This window comes from Sphaerodactylus townsendi, linkage group LG10 (genome assembly GCF_021028975.2).
Source record: "Sphaerodactylus townsendi isolate TG3544 linkage group LG10, MPM_Stown_v2.3, whole genome shotgun sequence".
Taxonomy (NCBI): domain Eukaryota; kingdom Metazoa; phylum Chordata; class Lepidosauria; order Squamata; family Sphaerodactylidae; genus Sphaerodactylus; species Sphaerodactylus townsendi.
In genome coordinates this window covers 75947926-75961864 of record NC_059434.1, presented here as the reverse complement: position 1 = coordinate 75961864, position 13939 = coordinate 75947926, and the positions used below count along the sequence as shown (strand labels likewise).

Here is a 13939-nt window from a genome sequence, read left to right as displayed (position 1 = left end):
GATGTTATGGACCAGCATGATGGTGGCAGGGGATGATGGGAACTGTAGTCCATAACTATCAGGGGGCTGTGAGTTTGACACCTATGGTCTAGGGAAACAGGGACTTTTTTGAGGTAACGGTTGATACTCTGCCGAAGGATGCACATAAAGCTTAATCTCTGTTGATGTTTAGGGAAGCTCTTAATAAAAGGGTTTTAACTAAACTTTTAATAAAATTCCTGTAATGATACCATTGAAAGCCTCCTTGGGCAGACTATGGCTAGCTGGGATGTCAGTATTTTTACCAGCGTAGTGTAGTGCCAGCATGGTGTAGTGGTTAAGAGCAGGTGGATTCTAATCTGGAGAACCGGATTTGATTCCCCACTCCTCCACCTGAGTGGCAGAGGCTTATTTGGTGAACCAATTGTGTTTCTGGGCGTTATGATTAAAGAGGACTTGACCTGGGGTGTACAGACTGCCGTGGTGGTTAAGAAGGCCCACAAAGACTGTACTATCTGAGACTGTTAAGGAAACAACAACTGAATGGAAAACTCCTGGTGTCCTTTTACCGCTGTGCTATAGAGAGTGTCTTAACCTACTGCAACTGTGTATGGTTCTCCAGTTGCACAGTGGCAGATAGGAAGGCGCTCCAAAGGGTGATCACTGCTGCGCAGAGGATTATCGGCTGCCCTCTCCCCTCCTTGGAAGAACTCTATAATTCCCGAAGCCTAAAGAAAGCCCAAAATATTCTGAGAGATCCATCTCATCCAGCACACTCTCTTTTTGAACTGTTACCATCTGGCAGACGATACAGGTCTATCAAAACTAGGACAAAGAAGCTTAGAGACAGCTTCTACTCTAGAGCTGTGGCGATGCTGAACTCCGTGGCTTCGTGTTGATGTGTTTGGGGCTGTATAGGGATGGGTGGAGGAAGGGGACAGTGAGGATGGGATATGAGTCTGAAATTGTGTGCATCGAGGAATGCTGCTGTAAATTTTCGTTGTGCGTGCACAATGACAATAAATGCTTATGCTTCTGCACTCCTACATTTCTGCTGGGTGACCTTGGGCTAGTCACAGTTCTCTCCAAACTCTCTCAGCCCCACCTGCCTCACAAGGTGTCTGTTGTGGTGAGAAGAGGGGAAAGGAGCTTGTGAGCCACCTTGAGTCTCCTTACAGGAGAGAAAGGTTGGATATAAATCCAAACTCTTCATCTTAAATAATAAATAAATGAGTTTCTAAAAACAACGTTTCTGGATCTCGGGCTTGCATACAAGCCCTGATATAATATCTGCCCGGGAAGAAAGCCCCGAGTCTAAATTCTACGAGTGTGAAGATAGACACTGTGCACATCGGATGAGAAAGTAGTGTTCTGTACATGCTGAGAGATACCTTCATAATGTAAGTGGAGTCAGGATGGATCAGACCAATGGTCCACCTTGTTTCACGCAGATTAATTCAGAACACCTTGCAAGCCAGGTAGAAAGGTCAAAACCTTCTCTTGTCTCTCTGGTATTCAGAAGGTCATTGTGATTAATAGCTATTGATGGACTGCCATGAATTTATCTATTTCCCCCTTAAAGATACTGAAAAGGAATTTGTTTGGTTAGACTTATCACTTGACAAATATGTCAAGAAAGTAGATTCTATACGGTGCCCTTTTTTGAGCTGGATGGCGATGAATGGTTTAAACCTTTTATCTGTTCATTGTTTAATCAACATAATTTCAAGATTGTCTGCCAGATGGACGTTTCGTAATTTTGTTGACCGTTTTTGTACATTCTGTTAAAGATGTCTTCTCTGCTTTTTTTTAATGCTGAATATTTTGCAAATATTCTGTTAGCTGTAATAAAACAATTATATCTCTGTCAAAAAATTAATAAAGGCAGTTAACCTAAAGACAGTTACTACATCCTCCGGCAGTGATTTATTTATTTATTATTTATTTTATTAAACTTATAGGCCGCCTATCCCCGAAGGGGATTACTTGTTAAGTTAATAATAGGGCCATCCCAAGAACATTTTGTGTAGGTTTCTATGTAGGCCTATTTAGGATTGCTTCTTAAGTATTTCTTTCTATCTATTCTGAATCTGTTGCCAATCAGCTTCAATGGGTGTTTATGAGACCTAGTATAATGTGGGAAGGATAAAAAGTGTTTCTACCTACTTCCTGCATAATTGTACAACTCTCTATCATGTCTACCTGGAAATCTGATACTATAAACTGCAAACCATTGTAATCTTCCAACATCTACAGCTTAGTTGTTCTACCAAAAAGACTTCAGAGAATCCAGTGCAAAAGTGCTGAATTAGAATTCAGCGTGACCCACCTTTTATATATGTTAATTAGTTCTGCTTATCATATGTTAAACTGCACCTTCCTTGATTAAAGTTAATTATGTTTATCTTATTCTACGCATCTTCTACAAGGAATCAACTCAGTATGGATGGTTTCTCTCTGATTGGCTGTTGTTTTGAATTGTAACATCTCCCCACACCTGCTTGTCATATAGAATAATTGTATGCATCTGATGGACTCTTGAAAAGCTTATGCTGGGACAGTTTTGTTACTATAAGCAGCCTAATGCACAGGGGGGTGGGAGTATAGCAGCAGCTGGAGGCAGTGCTGAAGTTCCACCTCCAAAGAGGCAATTGGTATCATGGGTCTGGGGGGAGAAGGAGAAAATTCTCATCTTTCCTGGGGAAGTCCAGCCTCAGGAATTACTTAATGCCACACTTTTTGATGTTGTAAGTCTGTGCCACAAAAGGTGGCGTTTCCAGGCTGAAACTCCACTGGAAGGCAACTAAAGTTGGCTCTGCCCCCAGGAACACCCCCAAAACACACACACACCCTCCACACCAGTGCAGGCCCCTACAATGCAGAAGTGAAGGCATGGAGGCAAACGTCTGGAAGTAAGTGTCTCTGTACCAGCATCCATGCCACTTTGCACGGCAATGGCGGCAATGGCGCCAGCACAGGGGTCGCGCTACTTTCAATGCGGTTTCGCCACCCCCTTTTTTGAATCGCACAGTTAAGGAGCCGTTAGGCTTCAGTTTTATTTTTTCTAAACTTCTCCCCCCCCAAAAGTCTTTAGCCATTTCTTGTAGGTATTTCTTTCAGCATCTTGATCCTTTGGTTGCCTTTGTTCCTCAGCTTTTGCCATACTACAATATCCTTTTTGAGACATAGTGATCTGAACCACGTACAGTACCTTTTAATATAATGTATAATATTACTCGGTGCCAAGTGAGAATATATCAGTAGGGTAACAGGATAAAAACCAACAGCACTGGAAAGACTGGGTTGTCTTTTCTTCTGACTTTTTTTTTACGCCGCTGCTGTTGAACAAACAGAGTAAAAGTTTTTAAAAATATTTTAACTGCTAAAAGATGCGAGCAGTGCACGACAGGACATGTCATCAGAAGATAACCACCCACTACGAAAGTTGACGATAAACTACACAAGCTGAAATCCAAATGCCTGTGGGAACTGGGAAGTAACAGTGCCACAGAGGGTGAACACCCTGGAGTGTGTGCGTGTTTTTCAAGAAGAATATACAACATGATTGACTAGTAATACAGGAAAAAAAGCAAAGTTCCCAGCCATACGGGTGTTGCCAGATATTTACAAGACAAGGCTGGCTCTAGCCATCTGGTCAGTTTGTTACCTCAGTTCTGATTCTTTGCTAGTAGTGTTGCGGAGAACCTCATGTGGATGGGATTTGTTCTCATGGACGTATCCATTACCTTTTAACTATCGTGATGACGTGCGTGTGCATCACAGTTTAGTTGCCAGAGGTATGACTTCTGTACCACCCTTTTCTCTTTGGGATAAACTCGATGTGACAGTGTCCTCATGTCAACACAGGGGCACTGTTGCCATTTTAAAGCTTGAAATGGGCCAATTAAAAATTCCACGAGGGGCAGCGTGGCCGAACAAGGCACTGTTGTTCCCCCACACATAGCTTTTCACGGGCCAGAATGGCCGTGGGGGAGCACTTCAACAGGCACGGGGAAAACAAGCGTGCTTTGTCCTGCTGGAAATGGCCCTTTTTAGGCTTTCATATGGCGGCAGAGTCCTTGTGTTGGACCTGAGGGTTCTGTCACATCTAGTTTGGCTCTCGTTTCAGTACGGACGTTTGTGCATTCGTCAGAAAGTTATCAGGTGGTTAATATGCAAGTGCAAATAGGCCTTGAGGGTTCTACTTAAGAACGTATTATTGAAAAAAGCCTCCGTTTACCTACTTATCAGAGACCCTGTCTGGATTTCTGTGATCAGCTGTATTCTTGGCAAAGTGGAACTTTCCCCCTTTTCTAGTACAGGCTCCTGACCTTTATGTCTATTTAGTACTGCAAACTCAGGAATGGGGAATGGGGGAAACATTATTTTATCCCACATATTTTTAGGTAACTCGAAACAAGACTTAAATGTAACCAGGTACCCTGACTTGGTTGGCTCAGGCGAGGCCGATCTCGTCAGATCTCAGAAGCTAAGGAGGGGAAACCACCAAGGAAGTCCAGGGCCAGTATGCAGAGGCAGGTAACAGCAAACTACCACTTGCTTTGAAAACCCCACAAGGTCATTGTAATTCAACTGCATCTTGATGATACTTGCTGTCAAGTGGTTGCTGATCTGTTACTATGGTTGATTCTCTTGTGGATTTTATAGTTTCAGAGTGTTTTTCTGTTCTTATTTTGTGTGTGTTTGTGTGTGTGTCCTCTTGAGCATAGGTGTCAAACTCGCGCCCCTCCAGATGTTATGGACTACAATTCCCATCATCCCCTGCCAGCGTGATGCTGGCAGGGGATGATGGGAACTGTAGTCCACAACATCTGGAGGGACACGAGTTTGACACCTATGCTCTTGAGCAACATTATTTATTGCTTGTATATAAACAATAATGCTATAACTATAATAATAAACAAATAAACAAATGCTGTAACTATGTCGGAAAAGGATGATGGTTTTAGAACCAATAACAAAAAAAATTGTTAATACTCTTGATTATTCTGTCTGGAGCTGCATTTAGACTCCTGAAGTCAGCCTCCTGCCATATTTTCAACCATTCGTACATTTTATTGGGAGTACAAGAAGATGCCTGCTCACGTTGTTATATTAACTGGATGTTTCTGCACTTTTCTTTTCTGAAAAAACCAGCCTATCAAACTTGGAGACCATTTAAACAGCATACTGCTTGGGATGTGCGAAGATGTCGTTTACGCCCGCTTGTCTGTCCGAACTGTTCTGGACGCTTGCAGTGCCCATGTGCGGAATAGTAACTGTGCACCTTCCTTCTCATATGTGAAGCACTTGGTGAAACTGGTTCTGGGAAGTTTATCTGGGGTAAGTGTATAAAAACAAGTTGAGCAATAATTCACATTGGGCAAGCAGTTGAGAAGAATCGGACGAATTTGTGCTGTCTTCTCAGCCATCCTTAAAGAAACATCTACGAAGGAAATGTTGTTTCTGCCACCTGGAAGGTTGTTTCTCTTGGAGTGTATGTGAAAGATTTTCCTGGTCTCTTTGACTGTGGCCTTTTATCATCCGCATAGTTATTGTTATTGTGGGCATTTTGCACAAATTGAAGAAGGAGCATGTCAAATTTATTTATTTATTTATTATTTGATTTAATATACCGCCCTATCCCCAAAGGGCTCAGGGCGGTGAACAATATAAAACATATATAAACATAAACATATAAAAGTTTAAAATTTATGTTCTAGATTGGGGATTGAATGTGCAGAGAGGCTTTTTACTCCATCCTATTACAGCTCTGTATTCCCCCAAAAAGCAAGTCTGGAGGGTCATCATGGGAGGTGATGGGAACAGGCATCAGAGACATACATTTTTCCTTGTGTAAGCTTTTACTCTGACTGTGGCACTTACTGTCACAATCACAATAAGAGCACGAGGGAGTGAGGCTTCTGCTGATTTCCCCCCTTCTGGCTATAGCCTCTCGCACTGCATCAAATGATGACCCTGAAAGCTCTCTCGTTCTGTTTACAGAAGCAACCCATTGTGTTTAGCATTCCCCGCCGATTCGTTATTCCAGAGAAGATTGGTTACGTATTTGAATTTCCTAGTTCCTGTCTCACAGAACAGACTCGCAGCCAGAATATCCAGATTCAAGTCCAGTAGTACTTTAGAGACCAACAAGATTTTAGGGGTATCAGCTTTTGAGAGTTAAAGTTTCCTTAATCCGTGAAAGCTGATATCCCAAAATCTTTTTGGTTTCTAAGGTGATACTGAACTTGGTTTCTAAGGTGCTATTCTCCCACTGCAAACCAACATGGCTACCCTCTGAAACTATCAGCCAGAATATGTGATTGATTAGACCAGTGAAACTCAAGCCACTGCTGCACATGCAGAATAATGCACTTTCAGTCCACTTTCACAATGGTTTGCAAGTGCATTTTTCTATTCCGCACAGTAAAATCCAGCTGCAAAGTCCATTGAAAGTGGATTGAAAGTGCATTATTCTGCATGCGTGGAAGGGGCCCCAGCAGCTCAGGAGCCAAATGTGCCTCTTTGACATACCCGGTGGCTCTTCTGAGCACTGTTTCTCAATGTGGCACTGTGAAGAAACTGTAGAGACCACCTCTAGTCTCCTACCTTCTCTACTAGGGCCCAGCCATGTAGTAAGACCCATGACTAGAATGGTTCTGTTTGGCCACATGGCAAAGGAGAGGCAAAGACTTATAGAACTAGGCTGTGACAAGGAGATCATAGACAGCATCATGGCCTGCTGGAGACCATCCACTCTGCATATATCATACTTCCTGGAAGGCATTCACCAGGTGGTGTGCTCGTAAAAAGATCGATCCACTCAATCCAGGGCTGAGCCAGGTTCTAGGATTCCTTCAGGAAGGAGTCAGGCAAAATCTCAGGTCCTCCACCTTGTACAGACAGGTGGCAGCAATTGCCACAGTATTACCACAGATAGCTGACTCGCCCACACCAACATATCCTCATGTCTGAGCCTTTCTAAAAGGTAGGGCACAGGTCACTCCTTCCACAGTTCATAGATTTCCATCCTGGTGACTGCACATGGTTCTGTTGGCACTAACTGAAGCCCTGTTTGAGCCCTTAAGACAAATACCCTTGAAGTGGTTAAGGATGAAGGGGCTCTTCCTGATAGTGGTCACTTCAGCCAGGTATCAGAGCTGGGAGTTCTTTCCATCAGACAGGAGCTGTGTGTTTTTCACAAAGATAAAATAGCCCTAAGGCCATTCTAAGGTCAACCTCCATTCCCAAGGCCAACTCCAAACTTCACAAGGAACAGGAACTCCACCTTCCCTTTTTTGCCCTAAGCCAGTGCACCCCAAGGGAAAAAAGGTCCAGAGCATCCATTGGCGATGCGATAGAACAGTGCATCATGCAAGCATATGGATCCAGCAATTTACAGGCACCAACGGGCTTGATGATAAATTGAGTAAGAAGTGCCGCTGCCAATGCCGCTGTACACAGACAAGCATCAGTGGGAGAAATTTGCCATTCCGCCACATCTTCAGGTCTTCAGTCTCCATGTCCATCAGACATTACAAGATATTTCCTCAGCAGACACAGCATTTGGATGGGGGGGGGGGGATGTTACAGAATGCTGTAGATGCATAAGAACTCCCAACCCACTCAGAAAGACGCAGCTTTTGGGTGTCCCATTTGAAGATGTTTGCCATTCCGCCACATGGTCTTCAGTCTCCATGTCCATAAGACATTACAAGATATTTCCTCAGCAGACACAGCATTTGGATTTGGGGGGGGTGGGGGTGTTACAGAATGCTGTAGATGCATAAGAACTCCCAACCCACTCAGAAAGACGCAGCTTTTGGGTGTCCCATTTGAAGATGTTCTCCCTGTCAGAGCGAGAACGAACCTTGATTACTTACCTTGAAGGTAACCCACATGACAGTGATGATACTCTAGATCAGTGTTTCCCAACCTTTTCGAAGTCAGGGTACCCTTGACTTCACTCGTTATATCTCACGGTACCCCTGCCGCCACCCTCCACCTTCCCCTCCCACCGCCCCTGCTTGCCACACACCCCCACCTTCCCCTCCCAGGGTGAAGGGTAGCACTGGGGGGGGGGCTGCTGACCTTGTGGCTGGCCCTGCCCCATGGGCAAGCTCCATGTCCTTGCTGGCGCCGGTGGGAGACATCACAAAAATGAGGGGGGGGGGGCGGTAGTGTTGCCGCGGTACCCCTGGGACATGCTCACGGCATCCCAGGGTACCAGGGAATCCTGGTTGAGAATGGCTGCTCTAGATCATAGATGTCAAACTCGCAGCCCTCCAGATGTTATGGATTACAGTTCCCATCCTTCTGGCAGGGCTCTAGATTGACAATCAGAACATGAGTTTGATGAGAAGTGGGAATTGTATTTTTTTATGTTGCTGAATCAATTACTTTAGTAAAAATAATAATCTTTTTGCAGCAGCTGAGCATGTGATTGACGTAACTGTAGGCCGCATTCTCAGCTGCTGCAGGAAGATCGTCCAGAATGAGTACAGAGTCACAACTCAGTGACCAAGATGATCCATTGGAATTAATGCAAGGATTACATCTGGACTGGTGAGAACATTGCCCAGAGAAAGTCACAGAACCCAAGAAGGTTACGATTTTGTGGGACTTTCGAATCCAAATGGACAAAGTGTTGGCGATTAACACACTGGACGTCACAGTGATTGAGGATAAGAAAGTGACCATCCTTGACAGAGCAATACCTGGAGACAGCAGGGTCAATGAAAAAGAACATGAAAAGGTCACTAAATATCATGATTTGAAAATTGAGATTCAGAAACTGGCACAAACCCGCTGAGGTCATCCCAGTGGTAATTGGCACTCTTGGCACCATTCCAAAAACACAGTCAACATCTGTAATATTAAAAAGGCAGCCCTGCTGGGATCCGCACAATACTAAGTCAGTACATTACAATGTCCTAGGCCTCTGGGTGTCAAAGATGCTCCTAGTTGATTGAGATGCGTTCCTAGCCCGACATAGTTGTTACAAAATATATTACTAGAGAATGTATCTCAATCAACTAGATATAATCCCTGGTAATATATTTTGTAACAACTACATCGGGCTAGGAATGCATGTCAATCAACTAGGTGCATCCCTGACATTTGAGCTGTAATGAAAAACCAAAAACCAGCTAAAGAACTGGCAGCTGTGATATCAAACAGAATTAAAATAACAATAATAGCAATTAAAATTAGATTCAGAGGAACTAAATATGTTAATATGCTACTAATATGTAAGTAGTTAAGGCTGAAAGTAATTGTTTGATATATACCAATGGGTATTATTTGAAAGAGCCTTTCAGGGATGGGGCGGTATATTAAATTTGAATGAATGAATGAATGAATGAATGAATAGATAAATAGATAAATAGATAAATAGCAGAAAGTTAGGTGAAATAAGTAAGATGGAAGATTCTTGAATTTGTATTACATCTATATGACCATTGAGATCCATTTTATTGTTATTTTGTTTGTTATACTGTGTGATTTAATTTTTTATAATTTTCTGCACTTTTAAGTATGTTTTTACATGGATAAAATTAGTTAAGTTTTTTTAAAAAATAAGATACTCTAGAATGTGGGTGGCCAATGTCTGGAAGTGGTAGGGTGTGTTGCTTTTATTTATTTTCTGCTTACTCCTCATAACCATCCAAGCTGAAATAAATTATGCAAATAGTAAACCTGGCAGACTTAATTAAGCAAAATAAAAGAAATTGTGCACATGTGCACTATACGTACAGGTTCCTGAATTCTGCTTTTCTGTATAGTGACTGTGCTAAAATTTTGATCCTGCTGCATAGCTCACTTGAGTCTTGCTGCCTTCCCACCAGCAAATTTGTTTTGTGTATAAATGGGCTGCGGCACTTTGCACAAAACACTGAGAAAAATGTTGCTTCATTCTGTAGTCGCCGGTTTACCTGAGCACAACAATAGGCTTGCTGGCACAGGTTCTCACATTCTGCAAACACTTTATGCAATTTCCTGCCACAGATTATAGTGACGGCCACTAGCTCAACTGGATTAGACAGTTTGATGATGGATAGGTCCTTTGATGGCTATCAGACCTGATAACTGAATAGAAATCCATGTTTAGAGGCAATATAACACTGTAAATACCAGATGTTGAGGCTAGACAACAGGCCAGAGGCGGAAGTATTGTCTTCACGTCTTACTTGAAGGTGTCTGGAAGCATCTGGCTGACCATCGCTGCCTGTGAACTTCTGGGATGGGTGAACTTTTGTTCTGATCCAGCAAGACTGTCCCTATGTTCTCAAATTATCTGGTGGTATACAGAGTTTGTCCAGTCCTAGTCCAACAAGTAGCATCTCCTTAAATTATGCAAGTCACATCTTGTGTTTGGAAATCCTGCCTGAGAGAGAATTAGTAAAAAGAAGATTCAGTACCAAGATTGTTGGGCACAGCAGTAGAATCATAGAGTTGGAAGATACCACAAGGGCCATCAAATCCAACCCCCTGCAATGCAGGGACACATAATCAAAGCACTCTTGACAGATGGCCATCCGGCCTCTGTTTTAAAACCTCCAAAGAAGGAGACTCCACCACACTCTGGGGTAGTGAATTCCTGCTGAACAGAACAGCCCTTACTGACAGAAAGTTTTTCCTAATGTTTAGGTCTCCAGGGACTCGGGAATGTCTTTTCAAGCACCTGCTAATTATCTGATGCTAGGCCAGGACTTTCTACACATAGAATTTCCCCTTCTGTATCAGTGATTCTCTAAAGTCCTCCAAAACATCATGGCAAACATCACTTACTTTGAACAGACTGACAAGTTCTGTTAGACCAACGTGCAGTATGCATTCGACCCTCTCTTTCACAATGATGGGGTCTAGGTTGTCATTGGCTGATGCCTTTTCCATCTTCTGCTTGCCATCTGGACTTACAGTCCTATCAATATTACTGGTTTTCATTCTTTCTAGTCCACCAGTATTGTAGAACTGGGCTTTTCAAGGGCTACCCTTGCTTTTCCTTTCAGACAATCCTGACTGGAAGCTAACAAAAATATTTTTCTGTCTAAACAGTCCACTGTTTTCTTATCCCTTCTATTGCCCTTGTCCACTTTCTAGGTGGCTTCAAGTGTGCCTGCTTATAATGTTAGCGGCTTATTTTGATTAATTGAAGCTGGGATTGTAACATTCACCTTAAAGGAGGTCCTTTTCCTCTTCTTTTCTTTTTCTTTGTTGCTTCAGCCTCAAACCAAGTCGGTGCCTTAACCTCACAACTGCAGTAATTGTAGGAAACAGTTCTTCCAAATTAATTAATAATGAGCAATACTTTGACCCGCATCCTTTTTCTATATGAATTCTATCTAATAAGTGTACTCAGATACTTCAATTGATATCATCAGAGTTCTGTTCTCACTCTATATCACTATCTTAAACTTACATTGACAACAATTCACTGAAGAGAAACTGGAATGAATTTTTGCCTGCAGTGTCTTGCCTTGGAAATTACATGGTGGAGACATGCTACTGATAAGATCAAATAATTGCACTACTTACTGTTCTGTTTGTTTAAATTAGGGAATATAGACTCCTAAGTACAGTTACGGCCCAGGCTATCAAGCAGGCAGACATCTGCACAAAGATGCGTGTCGTGCTCATGTTAACGTAGCCATGAGTCATCGTACTACGAAGCTCTGTCATTGGCTCCACAATATTAAGGCTCACCTTGGCTTCCAAACAACATGATACAAGTTCTGTTGGCCAAATATCGTATGTAGTGGCTTGAATAGAAGAACAGTCATAAAGTGGTCTACTTGTGATCCTACTCAAGCCTATTTGATGGGCTTACTCCTAGATGTGCTTTATCTGCCCTTTCTACAGGTGGATCAGCTTTCCTGTGTTGGGGACAGAAAGGTGCAGACTGATAGGAGCCAGGCCATCCGGGAGAGGCTGCGAGGAAAAGGTCTTCCCACAGGTAAATGTTTGGCAATGAAGGGAGTATTCGTGTTTGTGAAATTTCGTCTGCTTTTTAATCTTCTGCCTTCCAGATAAATATGGCAAAGGAGGTAAGAGCTCCTCCTGACTTTCTGACTAGACTGACAGGTTTTTGCCTCAGAAGGCTGATTATTCTACTTCTTTACCCGATGCCTCCAATGTATTATGTATATATTTAGGGCATTAAAACCCACCTTTCTTCGAAATCAGATTCAACGGTGCATAAAAACTAACGAATTGTTACGTCATTAAAAGTCAAAACGGCAGTCCCAAAGGTCCTCCCGAATAAATCTGTCTTGAACAATTTACGAAATTTCAAGAAAATAGAAATCTTCCTAACAGCTTCAGGAAATCTGTTTTCTAAAACAGGAGTAGCCACGGAGGAGTAGCCACTAAAACAGGAGTAGCCACTGCATCTAGTTTTGAATGTCCTAACTTCACTAGTGGAGGGAATAACCAACAGGTGTTAGTCTCAGGTGTGAAGCTACTATACTGGTTGGTACCAAGGGCCCATCTAGAAGTGACAGGTGTTCCCAGGTTTGTCCTGGGGATTTTTAAAAGTGAGCTTCCAGATGGGTAATGAATTTAAACTGTGCTTGAGGCCCAGTTCTGGTTGGAACCAAATATTTGAGGGTACAACCCCACATGAAGATGAAACATTCAGTAAAGCAGGATATGTTGAACTGTTACTACAGTGTAATGCTCAAAATGTTGAGACTTATAATAAGCAATTATAGGCTCGTGACAGATTTCTTAGACGAATAGTCAATATTAGGAATATTTTATCTCTTTTTCTTTTCTTCCCAAGTCAAGCCATGTTAAACAATTTAGCTGAATATTTATAGCCCGCTCACTGCAGCAGGACTTGCATGTCTGAATTATGGAGCTGTACACAGAGTAGCATTGCTAAAATAGTGCAATTGTTAAAATTCCTACAAATAATGTAAATGCCACTTAATTTAATTGCTCAGATATACAGTTATGAAAATCATGTGAGGCGTGCCGTAAATAAATTCCCTCAAAACATAGTCATGAAACAAATGAACCGGAAGATCTGAAAATTAAGGGTAAGAATATTTTAAAAACAGAAGCATCAGAAATGAGGAGAGTATGAGTTGCTAAAGTGACATCACTTTAACTACTCTGAAGGAACTGGTTTGATTGTAGAGGCTGTATCTGCTTGTCAGCAAAAGGCAATTGATCAGCTGTTATGTAACTGCATCCCATCAGTGTGTTTTATCTGTGACAGTTTGGGGATAAAAGCTATATTTATCTCCCTGACAGAATTGAGTTCCGTCCCTTTAATGCCCCTTTGACCCTCGTCTCTGTTTTTCCATATAGAAACTAATCACATTTTTATGCTCATGCATATTATCTTCCCTCAAAGTTTCCATCTCAGCAAGCCGTAATTGGAACGCTGCATCAGAACGAAGTTCAAGGAATGTTTGAAGACTCTTTAGTATTACTTGGCTGAATTAATACAGATGAATCTGTTAGGTCATTTTGTGAGGGGCGTTGGCGGGATTTTATGGAGATGTTGCAGTTTTTTAATCCTGTGAGAGGAACTCCAGAGAGTTAAAGATGAGACAACAGATGCAGCCCGTGGGTTGCAGTTTGGAGTCAATTGTGTGTTGATGTGCTTTTCAGAAGCAATTTGAACTGGATGTTTTGATTTCTCAAAAGCAAACACAGGTTTCTCAGAAAAAATATATAAGTTAAAAGAAGGTGCTGTTTATCAGCTTCTGATAACAGAAAGTAATATAGTACCTCTCGATGGCCCATTTGTGTGGTACTCAGAAATCCGTACCTTTCTTACAGAACTGATATATAGTGATAAGTGCGTATTCAGTAGTGATGATTTTTTCTTTGGCCCCTTCCGCACACAGAGAATAATGCACATTCAGTCCACTTCCACAATTGTTTGAAAGTGGATTTTGCCATTCCGCAAAGTAAAATCCAACTTCAAAATGCATTGAAAGTG

At 42.2% G+C, this 13939-nt stretch overlaps 1 protein-coding gene across 1 annotated transcript in view; it reads left to right on the top strand.

Moving 5' to 3' along the window:
• Window positions 1-13939, top strand: part of PTPN13 (protein tyrosine phosphatase non-receptor type 13) — a 187154-nt gene that overhangs the window by 74909 nt on the left and 98306 nt on the right. Inside the window, 2 exon segments of the mRNA XM_048509456.1 lie at window positions 5137-5322; window positions 11845-11938. Of these exon segments, the coding sequence (XP_048365413.1) occupies window positions 5137-5322; window positions 11845-11938 (280 nt within the window).